This window comes from Syngnathoides biaculeatus, chromosome 19, assembly GCF_019802595.1.
Source record: "Syngnathoides biaculeatus isolate LvHL_M chromosome 19, ASM1980259v1, whole genome shotgun sequence".
NCBI classification, from domain to species: Eukaryota; Metazoa; Chordata; class Actinopteri; order Syngnathiformes; family Syngnathidae; genus Syngnathoides; species Syngnathoides biaculeatus.
Genome location: NC_084658.1, coordinates 15,588,782 through 15,608,626, shown reverse-complemented (window position 1 = coordinate 15,608,626; position 19,845 = coordinate 15,588,782). Strand labels below are relative to the sequence as shown.

Below are 19,845 nucleotides of genomic sequence, written 5' to 3'. Positions count from 1 at the left end.
AGTTGAGGAGCTTCGTTTGTCGGGCTTTGCCGCCGTCTTGCGGCATCAGTAGACAGCTGTCGGCCTCCCTCGTAGATTGGCGCTAATCCCCGTCTCCATGATATTTAATATTCCAACAGTCAAATGAATGCAACAAATCCGATTTTAGGATTTATTGCCCGTCCACGTATGTCGGCGCGCGGTTCCCGTTTTGTCGCCGGCGCTGATCAGCGGGTCCAAAGCGCGCTATTAATAGCCGCCGTCGGCAGCAAACGGCGCCGCCAGATGCCGCAGACGCTAGTATGTAATTTGCCTCGCTGGGAATTCTTCAGAGGCTTCCGAACGTTACTCGAACGCTCCCGTCAGATTTTGTTGTTGGGTTAACTTCATATTTTTTGATACTTTTGCATGCGTTTGCTTACTGAGCTCTTTTTCAATATACGTGTCCATCTTAAGGTCTACACTAGTACGCTCCTTGTCCTTACTAGTAAATTGAGGCAAAGCTGGACTAGTTGACAACTTCGTTAAGAATGTCTACTAGTTAACATTTTACGAGGGACACGAGTACTGCAATGAAGTTACCTCACTAGTAAGCTGTCCTATAATTGCAAAGGAAAAACATGACAAAATATAGTTGTTCTTCCATCCATCCATTTTCTTAGCCGCTTATCCTCACAAAGTGCTGAATTGTTGCATTAGTGACGGCAGAGCGCGTACTAGTATATGAATTTTTTTTTTTTTTCTATCAAGCATTTGTAATAAGAGTCTTCCTGATCACGTGACTGACGTCAGGTGAAAGGTCGCTGGCGGGTCGCCGTGTTCCGCTTAACGAGCTTATTGGCGGAAGCCACGCCCCCGGGTCAGTCACGTGACTTGGCCGAGACGAGAGCGCAGCAGATTTAAAGCAACACCCAAAAATAAATAAATAAATAAATCTGTCTGAGCTCTGATCGGGAACATTTGTCAGCACAGGATTGATAACGGCGGCGCCGGCAGACGTAAACACAAAGCAGACGCGCAGATTGAGGGCCGTCGTGTCCTTCGAGGTCGTCGGCTGGAAAATGTGACGCCCGAAAGGGGCTTCGAGGCGGTCGGTGCTTGAAAATCGGCCACCGTGTGGAGAGTTTGGCTTAGGGGTGTGTTCACTTTTGTTGCCGTCGATATTTATTTCAAGTCATGCACAAGAGGAGACGGACATTTCTTGTTTTCCCGTCAAAAGGCAGAATTCAGTATTTATACAAGTATGAGTATTGTTTAACTATTGCAGACAGAGAAAGTAACCAACTAACAGACTAATTTAATCACTAAAAATTAGAAGCACAAATGTGGATTTTTGTGTACTGCAACACAACAACTACAAAAAAAACCCAACGTAATCTTTTTTTCATTTTCTGGAGGAGGAAAACTGTTTATGAGAAGAACAAAGTCAAATTTAGTTGGGTCATCAGTCGTGAGCATTTGAATTTGATGGCACTTCTTTCATGTGATTTGTTTGAAGATTTTGTTTTTATTCTTATTAATTCTCTTGTTTTCTGCGTCCATTTGGCAGAGAAGGTCAAGCGCGCGTGGCAACAAAAAGCTGGAAGCGGTTCGTCAAGTTGAAGTCAGTCGGTCGGTCGCCTCCCGTTTTCTGCACAGCAGGTAAGAACAAAGCAAGCGCTGAAGATCACGTTACATTTTTTTTTCTTGTGTTTTGAATGTATGGGAGGGCAAAACGACAGCAGTTTCTTTCCGCCTCTGAATTTTACATTTTATACGTTGCGGACGCGCTAAACGGGCCTTGACTTGACTTCGTTATCGTACTCAAGTAGATTTTTCCAAGTTTCTGTACTTGGTGAGTTCGCACATCTGCCTTGCAATTGCTAGTTGCGGGTTTAAATCCCGGCCGTGCGGAGTTTGCACGTTCTCCCCGTGCCCGCGTGGGTTTTTCCGGGTACAACGGCTTCCTCCCGTGTCCCCAAAACATGCGGGCTTTCTCAGTAGAACGCGCGAGGACTTTTCTTAAACCGCCAGTCCAGAAAAGCTGATGACCTCTGACCCGGTAATGATAACTTCAAAGCCAACTTTGAAGTCGTCTCTTTTCCCTCCTATTAGATGACCAAGTCAAAAATAATACATTAGCCACGGTGAATATTACTGCACTGCTTGTTTATTTCATTTTTGTGACTTTCGCCACAAGGATAAAAATGACAACTTGATTAGGAGGAAAGTTCTGATTCAAAAGGATTGCATCAAAGTCGCCCCCCCCCCCAAATGATTAAAGAAGGCGGAACAATATAAACATGGGACATAACGTACGTACGCAGAAATACTCAGAAGTTGTATTTTGCCTGGAAATGGCTGTCACTCAACCCCCCCCCCCCCAATACACACATACATTTTATATATATTTATATATGTATATAAAATGTGTGTGTGTGTATAAAATGTTATTTCCATAGTTCTACTCCGAAAGCAAAGGTGGCAAAATATAGATTTACTACAAGCGGCTGATAAGAAACAATCTCCATATTTTATCCACCTCTGGAGTTGAACTTGTTTACTTACTTTACGTTCACTTTCAAATTTATTGAGATGCCCCCCCCCCCATTTATGTTGACGTATGTATGCATCCATACGGTCTATTCAAGTTGAACAGGCTATATATAATAAATCTTTTTCTTTTAATAGAACAAAAGCATTTTTTTTCCAGTCATGAAACCAAACCAGACGCGTGTATTTAGAAAGACATTAAAAATGATCACAATGAATACATTTTTGTGTGTAGAAAATGTACATCAGAAAAAATAGGCGAGCCCCCTCCCCCATCTCCACGTCACACGCGCAGTTTGTTGTATAAAGTGGAGGTCAGAGGTCACTAGGTGGCGGCGGCTTTGTCTCTGTTGATGAAGAGGCTCTCCTGGCAGAAGGGGTTGACCAGCACCACGCTGCCCGCGCCGTACTCGCCGTTTGGTGGCAGGCAACTGTCGTGCTCCTGGGGAGGGAATTGAACGGTTCTTTTTTTTTTTTGGTCATGTTTTCATACGAAACCAGACATTTAAAAAAAAAAAAAAAAAACATTTGTAATGAGTGTAAAGTGTAATGAGTGTAAAGTACATCACTAAAACAAAAAAAAAAATTTCTTTTTTTTCCCCAAGTAAGATTTTATGTAATCCTATTTGAAAAATAGACTATTTTTCCCCTCCTAATATATATGAAAAATGTCATCGCAAGGGACCACTAGAGGGCGATGAAACACTGACAAAAAAAGAACAACAAAGCCGCCGCATGCATGCGACACAACCTTCGCAAACGAACGAACTGCTTAATTAGGCTCGAATAGGTTCAAAACTCATGCCTGAGTAGGATGATATTAAATATGGGTTTAGTGTTTCAAAGGGGCGTTCCGAGATATGGTGTAGCGGTACACACGGCCGACTTGGGTGCGGGCAGCGTGGGATCGAATCCCGCTCGGCGACAATGTTGATGTCCGTCGCGCGACTGACTGACGACCGGTTCGAGGTGTTCAGCTGAAGCTTGTGAGGATAAGCAGCTCGGATGTTATGAAGTAGGCTTTCCGTCACCCTTTTTGAAGCTGTTCCAAGTAGTCCGAATGAGTCAACGTGAGCGCGATGTGGAAAAGTTGACGCAAATGACGGCCGATATTGACGCGGCCGAGGCCGAGGCCCGCATTGATCGCCGTTCGTTCGTTCGTTCGTTCGTTCGTTCCTACCTCGCTCTCTAGCGTGTGAATCTCGCGGGGCAGCTCCACGGCGTGGCGGCTGAAGTAGTCCATGGTGATGGCGTTGTTCCAGTAGCTGAGGTTGCTCTCCTGGCCCGACGACTTCTTCCTGCGCCGCATGCAGCACACCGTCAGCAGCACGGCTAGCGAACGACAGCGGGAGACGCGTCCCTTTCGGGTATTAATCCTCCACTCACTTCAACTCAGTTCTTTCCAACCGTGGACTTTTCTACTTACAGCACGTGGACACGGGCACGCCGACGGCCAACACGATCCACACGACGTCCATGCGGCTCAGGCAGACGGCGACTCGGGACGACGGCGTCGAGTCCGGGGCGGGACCGGAGCTGCCGTTGGCCCCCCGGGGGTCGTGCGTGGCGGGGGGCACCCGCCCGTCGTCCGTCCACGCCGTATACTGAGCGGAACCACGGCGGTCCGGGGCGGCGGTCGCCGACCGCGCCTCGGCGAGGTCGCTGTCCGTGGCGTTCGGGCGGCCGGGCGGCAGCGTGACCGTCCCGGCGGTCTCTGTAGGAGGGAGGCCGGCGAAGGTTCGGTTCTCCGGGGATGCCCCCGTCGCTGCCGGCCGGTCGGCGACGTCGGCCGCGCTCGCGTTGTGCGACCATTCCCCGCCGCTGGACCCTTCCCGGTGCCAGTCCGGGGCCGGGCTGCCGGTGCTGCCGGTCGCCATGGCGACAGGGCCCGGCCCAGATGAAGCTCCTGCGCCGATGACGCCAGTGCGAGGAAGGCGAAAACACCTGCGCAAAAATTAAAATCAGTCAAGATTCTTTTTTGAAACCTTCACGAATTTCCCCTTTTATTATTCATTTCTTTTTAATCAATTTACCAGAATTATTTGACACATTCCGCCGTGCGAGCTATCGTGACCTGGAGCACATTGTGGAGTTTTTACCTCGCGTCGCGCGCCTGCTCGTAATTGCTCACGTCGGGCCTCGGCAATCTGCGTTCGTAACGCGGCTCCGCTTTTAATTGAGCGCGTTTGGCGCTTCCTCTTTGAAATTTTTGTCTGTTAGTTTGTTTATTGACAGTCGGCACTAAAATAGAAGGGATTTCAAAAATTGAAACTACAAATATTATGGTCGTCACGGGTAGCGATAAACTCGTTAACTAGAGCGAGAATATGAAAATCCTGGAAGGCTTCTTTGAATGTTAACTATTTTATATACTGTGGAGTAGTTTCTCTCTCTTTTTTTTTTTAATCTAAAAATGATCATGAGTAATTGATGCCCCCCCCCTCAAAAAAGGATTACACTTGCCCATACATGCCACAAGATGGCAGCAAAGCATTCCCCCCCCCCACTGTACAAAAGTGCAAATAAAGGAGCACGATCTTGACAATGAGGCATTGAGTGACGGCGTGTAAAAACAAACCCTCGAGGGAGTATTTTCAACCCCTCAAGCTAACAAAGTGGTGTCGTTAAGAAACCAGCACGGCCCGAGATTGTCGCAACTCACCGCGTGTGACGAGCGCTCGCTCTTCTCTTCTCTCCCCGGTTAACGTCACGAACGCCGTTTTTGCGCACGCTGATTCCCGTTAGCCGCCGTTGCGCCGGGAGGAAGATAACGGCTGGAGCATTTATTTATGCTTATAAATTAGCGTATCACAAATAATCGCAATAAGCGGCTTGAAGATGGCTCAATGCCGAGAGGGACAAAAAGGCTGCCGCGAAAATTATTTCACGATGAAATATTTCCCGCTTTTCTACCATCTTCCCCATTGGAATCCGGCGCCCTCTACAGGCGCGGAAGTGAAGACGCGCGTCCTCGTTGCCGTGTTGACGCAGAGGCCAAATATTTGCACGCGGGTGCATCCTGTGGAGCGCCAGGTCGGTCCCGCTTGGGCGGCGAGCTCGCGAGGACCCCGCAGATGTGAGCGCGCCGATAAAGATAACAACTTCCTGTTTGAATGCCCCGCTAATTGTTGCTCGGCGGTTTTAAAGAAAACGGCCCCGAAAAGAAAGAATAAAACCTCCCGTGCGTTATTTTGCCGATGATGTCGCGACGGCTTCTTGGACTTCGGCAAACAGGAAACGGGAATGCTAAACAGGAAGCGGGATGGATTCCGGACACGGGGCGCTCAAATTAAAGCCGTTAAAGGCGGGACGAAAAAAGTCGCAAATGTGAAATCGCGACCGCGATAATATCACAGGATGACAAAGTAATACAAGTACATCCTGCTCTTTTTTTTTTTTTTTTAAATCACAAAAATATATTCTTCTGCGTTATCTGATTTTGCTCTTAAATCGCGTCGAACCTTTTTGATAGATCAATACGTATTAACTCAAAATAGTCTAAATAAGAATTATTGTTTTGAACCTTGAACTGGAAATAATACAAAAAAAATAGTTTTAGTATTTTTGTTCATTTTTCTTGTCTAAAATACTAGTATGTATTTTTCGTAATATTTCAAAAAATATTTTTTAAACTTTGCAATGCCCCCCCCCCCCCTCTTCAATAATTGTGTAATTTTTTGCCAATTCTTGATTAGGTGGGGACAAGTGTACCTAATGATTCGCCGCATCCCGGGTCGGGTCGACCCCCCCCCCCCGGCGGCCCCCACTCACTCAGCAGCCGGCAGCGCAGGACCCGCAGGCTCGTCTTCATGGTATCATGTGGTCCGGGTCCTCCTCCACAGTGCTCATGGTTCTCTAGGAAAGACCGGGGGGGGGGGGGGGGGGTTTCCAATCATGCATTCTAATAAATATTAAGTAGAAATATTCCATTCAAAAAAATACATTTAGTATTTTTGTAAAATATTTGAACATTATTGTCAAAATATGAACATTTTTCGTTCAATATTTGTGTATGTTCCCATATTTCCCTTCCCAGATTCTTGTTGTATTATGGCAAAATATTTTAAAAGAGGAGAAAACAATACAAGCAGTTGGTCACACACACACAAGCTAACATATTATTATTATTTTTTGCAAGTGACAAAAGCTTTTGTTAGACGTGGCTTCTTGTCATCGTACGGACGTTTTAGGAGGTTATTGGTGAGCTTTAAGGAGAAGTAGAAGAAGAAGAAGAAAACTGCACGGCAACCGACACCGCATCCGGCGTCAGCTGTCGCCCCGGCAACCGCGACTCGTGAAAATTGAGTGCGAGCGAGTATTTGTGGAATTTGAGCTGAAAGTCTTAGTCAGTATTATAATGCGCTTACGTTATTCGGCTTCATGAGGCTGGCGGTCAACAACTTTTTTTTTTTTTAAATGCATTAAAAAAAAAATTGAATGAAGGCATCATTAATAATCAGAAGTCAGCAAATCTCAAGACTTCAGCTCAGTGAGCAGATAAAGGATTCCTTTACGTTCCAGTGTTTTGCTTTTTTATTTTAAAATGATGACAAAGAGGGAAAATATTTTCATGGAATAATTTGGTTTTTAAATTGATGTATTTATTTCAGTATTTTTGTAAAAATATTTTTTTTACTAAATAAAAAAATGACAAAAAAAATCCCCTAGTGTTTCAAATACATTTTTACAGACATCTGTATTGCATGTTTATTTATTTGAGAAGTCTAATCATGGTTTCTTAATATTTTGAATATATTTCATCCATTATACTTCCAAAGTCTTATAAATGAAACGATTGTCAGATTTAAAAAAAAAAAATAATAATTTTTTGGGGGGGTTTTTAATCGACTATTTTTTAATTTTGACTCTGACATTTGTGTTCCGTTTTATTCATTTCAGGCTCTCGTGACACAGGATGATTTAATGCTGAGTCACTGAGTGTGCGCGTGTTTTGCATTTAAGAGAACATCCGCCCCCCCCCTCCCCCCCATCATCATCATCATCATCATCATCATCACACCTCCACTCTTATGTAACGGCTCACCGGACACTTCATTAGGCACACCCGCGGCAGCCTATCAGATCCGCGTCCATCAATTAAAGACTCTTGAAATGATTAATGGATTGATTTCCGCTCAAAGTATTCGGGACAGCTCTTGCTCGGTCTAATGCGACATTTAATAAAATACTGAACTTAGTACTAATACCGGCTGGGAATACAACTTTTATGACAAAATATATATTTCACATGTATTACATTTTATATATTTATTTTCAATGTACTTTTTTTTTTTTTTTTAAGATTAACATACCACCATCATCTTACAAGAAAGTCAACATTTTTCCCCATTAACAACGTTGAATTCTTATGCGGATACATTTAAAAAAATGTAAAAATGAATTACCACTTTGACAGCAAAAAATAAATTCTGACAATAATAGTAATTACAATATAAAGAAAAAGAACATTGCGACAAAAGACAAAAACTCAAACCTATATATATATAGTCACAGTTTTTGATCAAAATTGAATTTTTAATTTTTTTTTTAACAAAAGTTGTACCCTTGAAAAGACTCGAGTTGTATTTTTAGTCATAAATGAGAAAAAGGACAACGCGTCGCCCCGAGACGGGCGCCATTGTTACCTCCAACTTCCCGTTTTGGTCCCTCTTTGAAATGCTGACTTCCAATTGGTCTATTCCCGTCCCGCTCGGCGCAAACTACACCGCCTTCCCCGCTGCGACTGTGACTGGTCTCCACGGCAACCGTTTCCAATATGTTCCTAAGCCGCAGAAATGACAGGGGTGCAAAATCCGCGCTTGTAGTGTACAAGACGACAATAATAATAATAATTAAAAAGAAAAAAAAAAAAAGAAAAAGGCCACCACGCTCAGGTAAGTGACATGCTGTGTTACCATGGCGACAAAAGCCACAATTTGCCAAACCTCAGCTGCGCCGATGCCAACTCCGACAACAACAGGGGGCCAATGGAAGTGGAACATTTTCATTCCTGTTATTCAAGGTTCAAACCCAGAACCTGTTGACTGTAAAGCACACGTGCTATCCACTAGTACACCGTGCTGCCCCAACATATAATAGACTGTTTACGTAAATACATATACACACATACTTTGATTTTTGTTTTTTTTACTGCTCAAGTACGGCAGTGTGGATGATTTCAGGTGTTTTTCGTCACAGAAGATAAAGAATATATGCGTTTGAGCATTAACATATTGGCTGTCTGCATTTGTTGATACCATTTGTACTCAAATATAAGCTAGTTAAAGGTTTAGAAGAACCGCTAAATTAACGCAACTCTTGACAGTTTCCCATTCCGTGTTAGCATTAAGCTAGCAGACGTTATAAAATTTGTTTTCTGTTAAGTTTCACCCAAACAACAAGTCACAACAAAGGAAATCGGGTAGCTGAAAGAGCTTCGCACTGCGGTTACAGTTTGTACTTTTTGTTGTTTTTTTTTACATCCAACCACTGATCTAAAAGTAAAATAAAGTAAACACCGTCGATAAGCACTCGGGAATTCTTGTCGGTGAACAATGGCAGTAATGTTGCAAAGAGGCGAGGACAGGCCGTGTGGAATTTGCAGTTTCCTGTTAAAAGACTCGATCCTCGCGCACGGCAGTTACGAGGTCAGGAAGTGGCGACGTCGCTAGCGGCGCTTCGACCGTCTTCACACGGCCGGCGAGGGCAGGAAGCTCCTTCGTGGACGCGCATTCGTTCCCCATTTGAGGCGACGCCGAGGTTTACAATTGCCGGAACGCGAGGCCCGGGGAAAATGGGAAGAAGGGGGGGGGGGGGGGGGGGGGGGGGTATCATTGTACCTCGTTTCCGTACACGCGGGGATGGTCACCAGCCCGCCAAAAGTGAGGATCAGCGTCAGTGGAAAATGAGGACAGAGGGTTCTCTTTTCGTCTCGGTTTATTTTACAATATTTTCATCTGATGCTTTTGCCTTTCTGTGCTGATATTTTTTAGTATTAAAAATTTGATCGTATATTGTAGTATTTTTCATCTAGAATTGTAGTTTTTCTTCATATTTGTTGTACTTTTTGTTTTCTGTATTTTTTTCCATTTATATTTTACATCACTTCCTAATATCATATTCCGGTTGAATTTTTAGGACGGATATTAATTATACTTTTCATCACCTTTAAAATATATATATATATAAAATTATCCTTAGGTAACATTTTTATAGTTTTCTGGTACATATTTCTAAATGTTTGTATTTTTCATCTCCTACTTTTGTCATTTTCATCTGATGGTTTTTGCCTTTCTGTGCTGATATTTTTTAGTATTAAATATTTGATCCTATATTGTAGTATTTTTCATCTAGAACTGTTGTTTTTCCTCACATTTGTTTTATTTCATGCTTTTTTTCAATATTTTTATTTATATTTTTACATTATTTCCCAATATCATATTCCTGTAGAATTCTTAGGACCGATACAGCTTATACTTTTCATTGCCTTTAAAATTAAAGAATTTAAAAAAACTCATCTTTATAGTTTTTGGTACATATTTTTGCCCCTACTTTCATCTCAATGTCCAGTACTTTTCATCTACTACTTTTGCCAATTTTTTCTTTTTTTTTGGTCCAATCATTATTATTTTGTACCACTATTGGTGTGAATAATTTTCCATAAAAGTGGTGCAAGAATTAAAAACAAGCGCTAGCGAGGGAAAAAAAAAATAAGATTGGTTTCTGATCCAATTAGGGCTAACGACCTTCCCCATTTGCATAATAAACATTCATCGGCGACCGAGGGAGCCTGCGACGATCCGACCGCAACGACGCAAACTGCCGCTAACGTCGGGAAAAAGAGAAAACATCGAGCCACCGAGGCCCCCGTTGACGGATTTTGATCCCTCACGGAAGCAACGAGAAGACGCGTGGCCTGGCTTTGACTAACCGCCGACTTAACTGCGGCTAAGCCAGCGGCGCCGGTGCGATTGATGCAAGAGGATCAGCGGCGCTCGCGCGGCACTCAAACCCTCCTCGCCGAAAAGGAAAGGAAAGTTCGCCGCGATCCGCCGCTATCGTCTTCATCGCCGCCGCCGTCGTCACGAGGAAAGTTCGCCGCGATCCGTCGCTATCGTCTTCATCGCCGCCGCCGTCCCTCGCCGATTCCTTCGCTTCTAAGCACGCTAATTAGCAAATAGCTCGCGGGGTCGAAATGTTTTGATGTTTATCGGACGTCTCGGGACAATTACGAAACTTTGCTGTCGTGCTCCACCCACATTAATGACATAAAAAAAAAAAAAAAAATCCCAAATGAAAATCGTTTGTGATTTCGTTTTATAAGCTCCTTTAAATTTGGTAACGAAGGAAAAAAATGGCACATGTGTCTTTTGGGCCGTGCGTTCTGGAGACTTTTTTTTTTTTTTTGTACATCTTATGATAAATACGCCCACCAACTTTCATGCTCCCAAGTGAGACAAGCTTCGGGGGGCTGAATTTTCAAAACATTCAATCCACTTTCATGCGGCTTTGAAGCCCCCCCACCAAGGGACACCCACCCAGGAATGACTAACATGAACCTAAAATGGCTTCTTCAAATCAAAATGGCGGACCTCTTCCGCGCTTGGGCCATCTGATTTCTACTTTGTGGCCGTTACGTCGTCTACGTAGCCATCCATCCGTTCATTTCCTTTGCCGCTTATCCTCACGAGGGAGGAGGCTGGGGCAAACCCCGAACTGGTCGCCAGCCAATCGCAGGGCACGTAGAGATAAACAGCCGCACTCACAATCACAATCCCACCTAGGGGAAATTTAGAGTGTCCAATTCATCTTGGACGTTTTTGGGATGTGGGAGGAAACCGGACTGCCTACCCGGAGAAAAGCCACACAGGCACGGGGAGAACATGCAAACTTCACACAAGCGGGGCCCGGGATTGAACCCGAGTCCTCAGAACTGTGAGGCCAACGCTTTACCAGATGATCGCCAGTCTGCATAGCCAGTCTTTGTCATGTAGCATCTTCGAAACAAAACTCTGCCTCCGGAGAGCCGGCGTCCACTTCCCGTCGCTGCCCGGCGGGCTAAACACCGGGACAAAACCAAGGTCGGGGGAGGGGGGCCAAAAGCGCCGGCCCCGTCCGCCAAACAACATCGCCGTTAAATGTCAAGCGCTCGAGACCCGCGAGGGACGCAAAGATGAGCTATTATTAGTAAAAGATGGCAAAGATGCCCTGGAGGAGGTCAGATTATAATTTAAAAAAAAAAAAAATAGTGCACCAGCAATTTTTCCTCATTCATTTATTTTAAGCTGCAGCAGTCGGGCGGGGGAATGAGAGAACGCACCACTTCATTAGGTACACCCGCGCAACCCAATACAAGATACGGTAGACCACCATGACGTAGACCACCCCCGTAGTCCTTCGCTAGTTTTTGATACAGTATCATTTATACACACACTGTGGGATAAAAGTACACACACAAAAAAAGTCTACATGGAAAAAAAAGAATGACTATGAGACTGGCACATGGTGGGGAATGACATGACGGACCCCACGACGGAAAATCTCCCCACGTCCGTTCCCCGTCAGCCCAGCAGACGCCCCCCCCCCCCCCGTCTCCTCTGCGCGCATCGGATGACGCCTCTGTCGCCATGGCGACGCAGCATCACGCCCGCATCCCCGAGGTCGCTGTCCCACGATTAACCCCGACATTCTTTCCCAACCCTTCGGGCTGGGACTTGCGCGACTCCGCGATCGGCGGATTATTTCAAATCCGTATTTAAGCGCAAGTGCTCTCTAATTGGCGGCTGAAATTGAGATTTCTAAATTCCAGGAATCCGAAACGCACCGCGAGTTTATCTAAATCCGCCGATTCATTGCCGGGAGACCAAACGTTGTACTATTATAACGATTTCTCGCTTCTATGTGAGCTAGCGTGTTGAAACTTTAACTACGGATACCCCCCCGCCCCCCAAAAAAATGACGAAATATACACAATCCATACAAATTGTACACAAATAAATTAAATATGAATTAATGAAGGGTGGGTGGCAATATTTACAAAATGAAGCCTTGATTTGCATCCTTGCTGTAGATAAAATAACATCAGTGCACCGGTGGAGGTTGTTGTTGTTTGTGTGCGTTAGCGCGAAACTTGCCCTAGAGAAATTTTAATTATTGATTTTTAAATAAAGTGGTGGACTACAGGGTTTCAACAAAGGGCGGCGTCTTTGTTTGAAAACGAAGCATCTTTTCCGAGCGTAAAATAACATTAACAGGGTTAGCTGAGCGCGCGCATGCGTTAGTGTCAAATAGGTCCCTGAGAAATTTGAATTATAAAACAAAAAAAGTGTAAAAGAATGAAGAATAGGTGCCAAAATTTGCTGAAAAACGAGCCTTGATTGATACCGTTGACAAGCTAATATTAGGGGCGGCTACACGTGTGAAATCTGCCCACCGAGAAAAGTTGAACTATCGAGTGAAGGGTGCCGTCGGAAGAGCAGGTGGGGAAAAAGATGACAATTTATGACGCCGCTTTTTTTCGGTAGCCTCCACCCGGGCTCGGCGGCGACACGGACGGGAGCTCCCGAGCGTGGGGGCGGTCGGCCCTCAATCGGAAAGCGTGCGGCGCCGCCGAGACAACCTTTGATTGGAACGCTTTGGGAATCCATCAAAGCTCTAACAAGGACTATCCGCACGGAACAAGTTGCCAAGGAAACAAGAAAGGGGCTTTTATTTTTTTTTTTTGGGGGGGGGGGGGGAATGGAATGCAACCACTCCGCCCCTCAGGCCACCGGAGGTTGATGTTAATCCTCATAGGTGAGGCTGCAGTCATGATGAGGAGGCCTGCACTCTCACCTCAAAATCGAACCTGGGGGGTCTGCGGGGGTAACATGCGTGCCCCCCCCCCCTAAACGTGCACACACAGTACGCTGCACAGCCAGCAGGTCCTCTTATAATCCCATTAGAGGCACTCATCTGTGGCGCTTAAAGACGAGCCGGCAGCCGGGCCCAAAGTGTCTTGGAAGGACCACATCTCACGGACCCTCTCGAACACTTGAAGTTGGAAGCACGACGAGGCTCAGAACTGCAGACCCCCCACCAAAGGTTGCCGGACCTCTCAGAACTAACTGAGCAGCAGCATCTTTTTGCGTCAGTAAATTTCCCCGGAACTTAAAATGTACTACAAAAATGAAGGCTTCATTTTCAGAATTTACCCCCGCACTCAATTCAATAGCACCCTATGTTCCATTTTGTACCCTACAATCAGTTTTATGTTATGCTGATAACAAAGAAGAAAATCGAATCGGAATTTCCCCCAAATAAGCGCTCAGCCTTTATGATTGCTGTTATTTGACACTTTTTTACGTCACTAATTCAACTTTCTCCAGAGCAGCTTTGATGCTAACACACGCAGTGACTGCGGCTAGTCCACACAGTTTATTGATGAACAAAGTTTGTAAATAAAGTCACCACTTTATCGGAAATTGGCTCCTACTCTTCTGTAACACTTTACTACACACTATTTTGTTCTTTAATAGAAGTTTCCTTGGATTGAATTTAACGTAAACACACTTCTACTCGGTGGCTAATGTTAGCTTATCAACGAAAAAATATGTTGCACTGTAAAAATTGCAAATCTCTGTGACTGGTGGGGAAAACTTGCCCTGCTTTCTTGTATAATTGGAGTGTGAATAATATATTCGGACTTGCTATTGGTGGGAGGATAAATGTGCACATCTGCGTGGTTTGGAGGGGGGCGGCGGCAAGAATCTATTGAATATTTTCTATAGTTTACTGTACTCAAATGCTCTCCGGAGAGAAAAGGAAAAAAAAAAAAAATGGAATCGTCTTCTAAAAGACAGTCGCAGCGGATTAGATGAACCCAGCGGGTCCCGTTTCCCCCCGGTGGCATCTGGGGGTGCGCGTCAGCCGGCGGGGGTGCACATCGGAGTGGCACGGCTGCAGCCCAGGAATGCCAGGAATTCCCCACCGGTAATCACGTCGGCCCCTCGCGCTCGGACGGTCGCCCTCGCCTCTTATCTGACGGTGCCCCCCCTGCCCTTTGCGCCCCCCTTGCGTAATCACCATCACGGAGAGTTATTGGTTACCAGTGCACTTCCTCGTCTAATGGCGTCAACTTCTATTTTGAGGGTCAACCTATTATAACAATACCTCTTAATGCCTAGTCAACATCCTGCAATCGTACTCAGTCAGGTCCACATTGGTTTACTACAGGCCCGAATTACATATGGAAACATATTGCTGCCACACCCAAAAAAAAAAAAAAAATAAAAAAAGTCGCTACAACATATCACGTTATAATGTGGGTAATTACACGTTATAATGTGAATCATTTCAAGTAATTATGTAATTCATTTCATAATGCGGTATGTTTCACGTTATAACATGATGTGCTCTATGATGATATGCTCCGAACCGGAAGTAATTGCCTTTTTGGGGTGGGCGGGGGGGGGGGGGGGGGTGAAGAGGGGTGGAATTTATTTAGTTCTTATTTTCTACGTCATAACGTGGAGCATATCATGTTATGTGAAATGAATAACATGAAAACATGACATGTTATAACATGAAATGATTCACATTATAATGTGTAATTAACCACATTATAAAGTGAAATATATCCCGCAATAATGTGGTGACGAGCTTTTTTTTTTTTTTTTTGGTGTGGCAGCAATACGCTTCCGTACATACAGTCCATAATGGTAATTTTTTTTTTTATGATTGCCTATATTCATCGTCAGAACCCTTAACATGCACTAAACTACAATCCTAAAACATTTTAATGTCATTTATTGAAAGTAAATAGCTTGGAGATGATTAGATTGGGAAAAAAATGACTACTTTCCTTGGAGTAATTTGATGACGTTTATTTACGACACGGCTGACCCCAGAGCTTAAAATACATAACTCAAATCATAAACCTTTTTAGTCACATCTATATTGCATGCGTATTTAATCAGTGTTTGACTTCTAGTGGAATTCTGTATAAATTGCAGCAATTCACTGTTACAGTCAACTTGCATCGGCGCAAAGTGATGCAGTGAACAACAACAACAACAACAACAGGAACACGAATGAATTTGTTTTCCTCAAGATTTGACGGAAGGATGAGGTGAATTCCTCGACCGGTTCCTGATATTCATTTGGAAAATCTTCGAGCTCAAACGAGCGGAAAAGAAAACGCCAACGCGTCTGCTTTGCTACCCCTGCGAGATCCCGCTCGGATCCGTTTTTGCCCTCCTATTTTGTCAGCCGGGAGAAGGGCACAAAGTCCATCCTGAGCACTTGCACAAGGGGTCCCGGTGGCCGGGCGGGGGTTGGTGGGGGGCTGCATTCCACCTCACGGTGTACCATTCGCTACCAGTCATATGGGGGCTAAGTTGCCTATTAAAACCTTTCTGAGGCACATTCCCTAATACTTTCCCAGCAGCGGTTTTTATTTTTTTCCTTTCCCTGCACCGTTTCCTGTGATCGGTTCTGTCCAGGCGGGATGGGAAAACAGAGTTTCCGGGCGTTTTCAGACTTTTCCGGACCTCGGCGATAAGAGTTTAATGCCGCTGTTAGTTCATCCTAACAAGGAAATTAGATTGACTGATCACGGGAGACTTTGGACATACTTTCCATTCAAAATTTTATAAATTTGATTTTAACGTATTTTACCGATTAGATTTCCTCAAGGGATTTTTGTTGCCTTTTGTTTAAAAAGGTTGCACGATATTTAACAAATGGGACAAAAAATAAATCATCTTAAAGATATTGTTGCTCTCCAATGAAAGATTGGTAGGGATAAAAAGCCTCCAAACCATTTGGATTACATTGGACAAACAACTAAAAACTAAGTCTTCGTTGTTTTTCCACATTCTTACTTTAAAATGTGTTATTAGTAAGGACAGTAATTATACGTGCCACTGGAAAACGGATATTATCGATACAGTATTGATAAATCTACATTCGGGCTTGATAGTTCAGCTTTGACCGGCATGGTTACGCCAGTTGACGCTGAAATGTAAAATATTTAAGGATTTGGAAGTGAAATCACAACTTACAGTTTCTGGGCGAGTCTAGTTGGCCCTTTTAGGTACATTCGCAATGGAAGACAGCCGAAAAGTGTCCCACGATGGCTGCCTTATTTGAATAATGCAAACAAATGAATGCAAACGAGAAGGCATGTCCTCATTAGCTACCTACGTTTTGTTCACGAGCCACCCCAGCACGGCAGCTCGCCCCCGAGGACGATGTCCGCTCCAGATGTCATTCCCCCCTGCTGACCCCCCCCCCCCACCCCCCCCCCCCCCCCGCTGGTGGGGGTGGAGGTAGTACGAGAGGGATTGTCCAGCAGAACAAAAGGAGGGTAGAGGTGAGGGAGGCGGGGGGCAAGCAAACATTCCGGTCACAATGGCGAGGCCTGACCAGCAGGTTGACTCGGGACTAACAAAATACGACAATGGACTATTTGCTGCTCTCCGTTTGGTCTTAACTGAGTCACATCTATTATCTGCTTTGTTGCCTGACTCCTCCTGCACTTGAAACCCTGAAAAGATTGACAGCTCTCTCTTGCTGTTGAGAAACATATGCTGGAGGGCGAAGTAAGCGAGTGTGCCCGAAGGTGGAACCCCAGCCCCAAAACCCTCTGCGATGCCACGTTCAGTGCAAACAACATCAAATCAAAACGGAGCAACCGCTGGAGCCAATTCCATACCTGTTACGCAGTATTATTACTACAAGTTTCACTCATTTGGCCCGGACAAGCTTGGAAATCCATTTACTTGTTCTGTGTAGTATCATTCTTTTTGGTTTACTGTTTATAAAAACAACAAATTACTAAACAAAAACAATTAAGAGAGTGTAAAGGAATAAATAGTGCAGCACGGTATTGACGTGTGACCCTAGGAGGCGTGGCCTATCGAGTGACATCCGGAGCTTGCGCCAAACTTTGACGGCTCATCTGCGTGTGAGCGTCTAGCCGTGAGCTGTGGCCTACAGAAGCTCCTTGCAAGTCTTCTCATTTTGTTTTTGTGTTTTAACGGTTCTCCCTGTTCGACAAATGGCAGAAAGTGTGAACTATTAAACACTGTTCAAGTACTTGGTCGAAGCGTGTCCACATTTTGTGTCATTTTAGTTTGGAGGTGTTTTTTTTTTAATCTAAAATAAGTGACTTGACTTAATGTTTGGAGGACTTAAAACTAACCTACCCGTTACGAAACGTACTCTTGCTCCGACAGAATTCGTCATATTCGTAGAAATACTACACTTGCGCTGTCAGTACAGTGTACAGTGTTCCATGACACTGCTCAGATGTGTATTTTTCCTGCCATCCTTTCCACCCCCCCCCCCCAATCTTCTGTCTTTATTACTGTCTGCTTGTCTGGTAAAGGCAGACGGCCGCCCCTCACCGATCCACACCAAAAGTGCATTGAGCGAACTTGTTGGGATTTGTCGCAAATATTCCGCTGAATGTCACACTGGCCACGGACGACATTGTCGGCTAAGCTGTCAAAAATAACGCAGTCGCGTACAAGTCGACACGAGCGGCAGTAAATAAAGAGCGCGCCACTCACCAATGACGGCGTGGTAACGTCGGCGTATCCGAGCCCCGATCGCAAGGGCGCACCGCCGGGCGGCGAGTCACACTTCACCGCGTCGATGCGCACATGGTCCGGGGCCGGGTGCGTCGGAAGGGTCGCGGCAGAACGAGCGACGCTCCCGCGTCCTGATGCGATGCGCAAGGCGGTGCCAGCTGACTGAGGACCCCCGGTCGGAGCCCCACTCTCCCCAGCGTGGCAGCTGTGCTCCGTGGATGTGACGCAGATCTCTCTCCGCCTCCGGGCCGTCGAGGCTTGGTCGCGGCGGTGCCACCCACTGAGCGTGAGGGAGGGAGGACCTAGAGGCGCGCGTATACGGGGAGGGAATGTTAATGAGAGCGAGCGGGGGGGGGTAGAGAGGGGGATGCTGCAGTCGGCGGTGCTGCGGCGGCTGCGGACGGGATCCTGGTCCCAGCGCAGCTGGCTCAAGCCCCCCCTCCCCCCAAAAAGCAAATGACAGCTTCAAAAGATAAATAAATGAAAATTGCACTATCCCGTATACAACAATGTACTAAAAAAAACTGGATCCATAAAGTGTAATAACTGTAGTATTTGTGTTGGATTTGGGCCATTACAAAGTGTGCGTGGCCTGATGACAGCAGCTGGACACGGGTTGGCCCGTTAAGACTCCTTGTGAGCACTTGGGTGTGAGTGGTGGACTACAGCAGCTCCTTGCCGGTTACGTTTGAAAGTGCAACTTGCTCATATTTGTGAGGTCATCATAGCACCGTAATTGCTCCATTTTTTTTCACCACTACTTGAGTCAAGCAATCGTGGATTTGAAGCTTTTTTTTTTTTTAAACGAAAATTTTGGCTTGCAAAAATGTTAAAACAAGTCAAGATACCACTTAATTTCTTTTCAAATCTTTGTCAGCATGTTTCAAGTACTTTTGTTGAGTTAAGTCATTTAGGGTGATATTGTACGGCTAAATGTATGAAAATTTGAATAGTGTAGCTAAGTAATTATAGTGGTTGTTAGTTTGTTATTGGACTACATATTTCTTCACACCAGATGACACGTTTGCAATTAATTAATACTACTTTTAGAAGGCCCAGATAAAAATTCATTCTAGAATGAAAATGATAGACGGGCAAATCCACATCCTCGATGAAAATCAATCTTTTCAGCCGGTAAGATTAAACAACTCAAGGCCACGGAAAATGAATACCTTGCTTCTCTGACATCCGTTGCGCTCATCATCATTAATGCCGACTTGGTTCACAGCCCTTAAACCTGAAAAGCTCAAGTGCAGTTATTAACTTTGAAACTTTTGGGTAACATGCAGAGGCTAAAAGAAACGCAAGAAGCTCATTTGGGCTACATAAAGAGTAGAAAGTACAGACATGCATTTTCAAATGTATAAAGTAATCAGAACAATATATTAAAAAAAATAGTTCAGCATTGTGTATTGATATACATTTTGTTACTTCCCCACCAGTCAGCATGTAAACACAATCTGGCGTTTACTGCAGTGAGACAAACAGTCGCCTTTAAATATGGATGAACACGACCAAAAGACAATTTAATCAGTGAGATAATGAGAAGTGTCTCACCCAATGATGAATCCATTTGCCTACAAAAAAAAAAAATAAATAAAAATAAACCGCAAGCCATCCTCATACTGTAACATGCCAGCGCAGGTGTCAATATGTAGCGCCCCCTGCCGCCTTGCCACAGTGTCTGCACCCAATAACGAAGCATGACTGGACATTTTCGGCGGGGGCCTCTTCAGAGTCATTAATCACAGCCTGCAGC

At 44.9% G+C, this 19,845-nt stretch overlaps 1 protein-coding gene and 1 long non-coding RNA gene across 3 annotated transcripts; one reads left to right on the top strand and one right to left on the bottom strand.

Annotated features, from left to right (window-relative positions):
* The first annotated feature begins 24 nt into the window (after window positions 1-24).
* LOC133493010 (uncharacterized) lies at window positions 25-4,078 on the top strand. Its single transcript, XR_009792819.1, has 3 exons — window positions 25-1,115; window positions 1,529-1,620; window positions 3,940-4,078. It is a non-coding gene; the product is annotated as an uncharacterized LOC133493010 (long non-coding RNA).
* tmem108 (transmembrane protein 108) lies at window positions 2,534-19,742 on the bottom strand. 2 transcript variants are annotated; one of them, XM_061805921.1, is made up of 6 exons: window positions 19,259-19,742; window positions 18,066-18,388; window positions 6,283-6,366; window positions 3,938-4,455; window positions 3,692-3,843; window positions 2,534-2,953 (listed from the first exon to the last, which is right to left on the bottom strand). In XM_061805921.1, the coding sequence occupies exons 4-6, from the start codon at window positions 4,386-4,388 to the stop codon at window positions 2,837-2,839; spliced, it is 720 nt and encodes a 239-aa protein (XP_061661905.1). In that variant the 5' UTR covers window positions 4,389-4,455; window positions 6,283-6,366; window positions 18,066-18,388; window positions 19,259-19,742; the 3' UTR covers window positions 2,534-2,836. The 2 variants fall into 2 exon arrangements, with proteins under 2 accessions (XP_061661905.1, XP_061661906.1); XM_061805922.1 differs by lacking the exons at window positions 18,066-18,388; window positions 19,259-19,742 and adding an exon at window positions 16,554-16,694.
* Window positions 19,743-19,845: the final 103 nt, after the last annotated feature.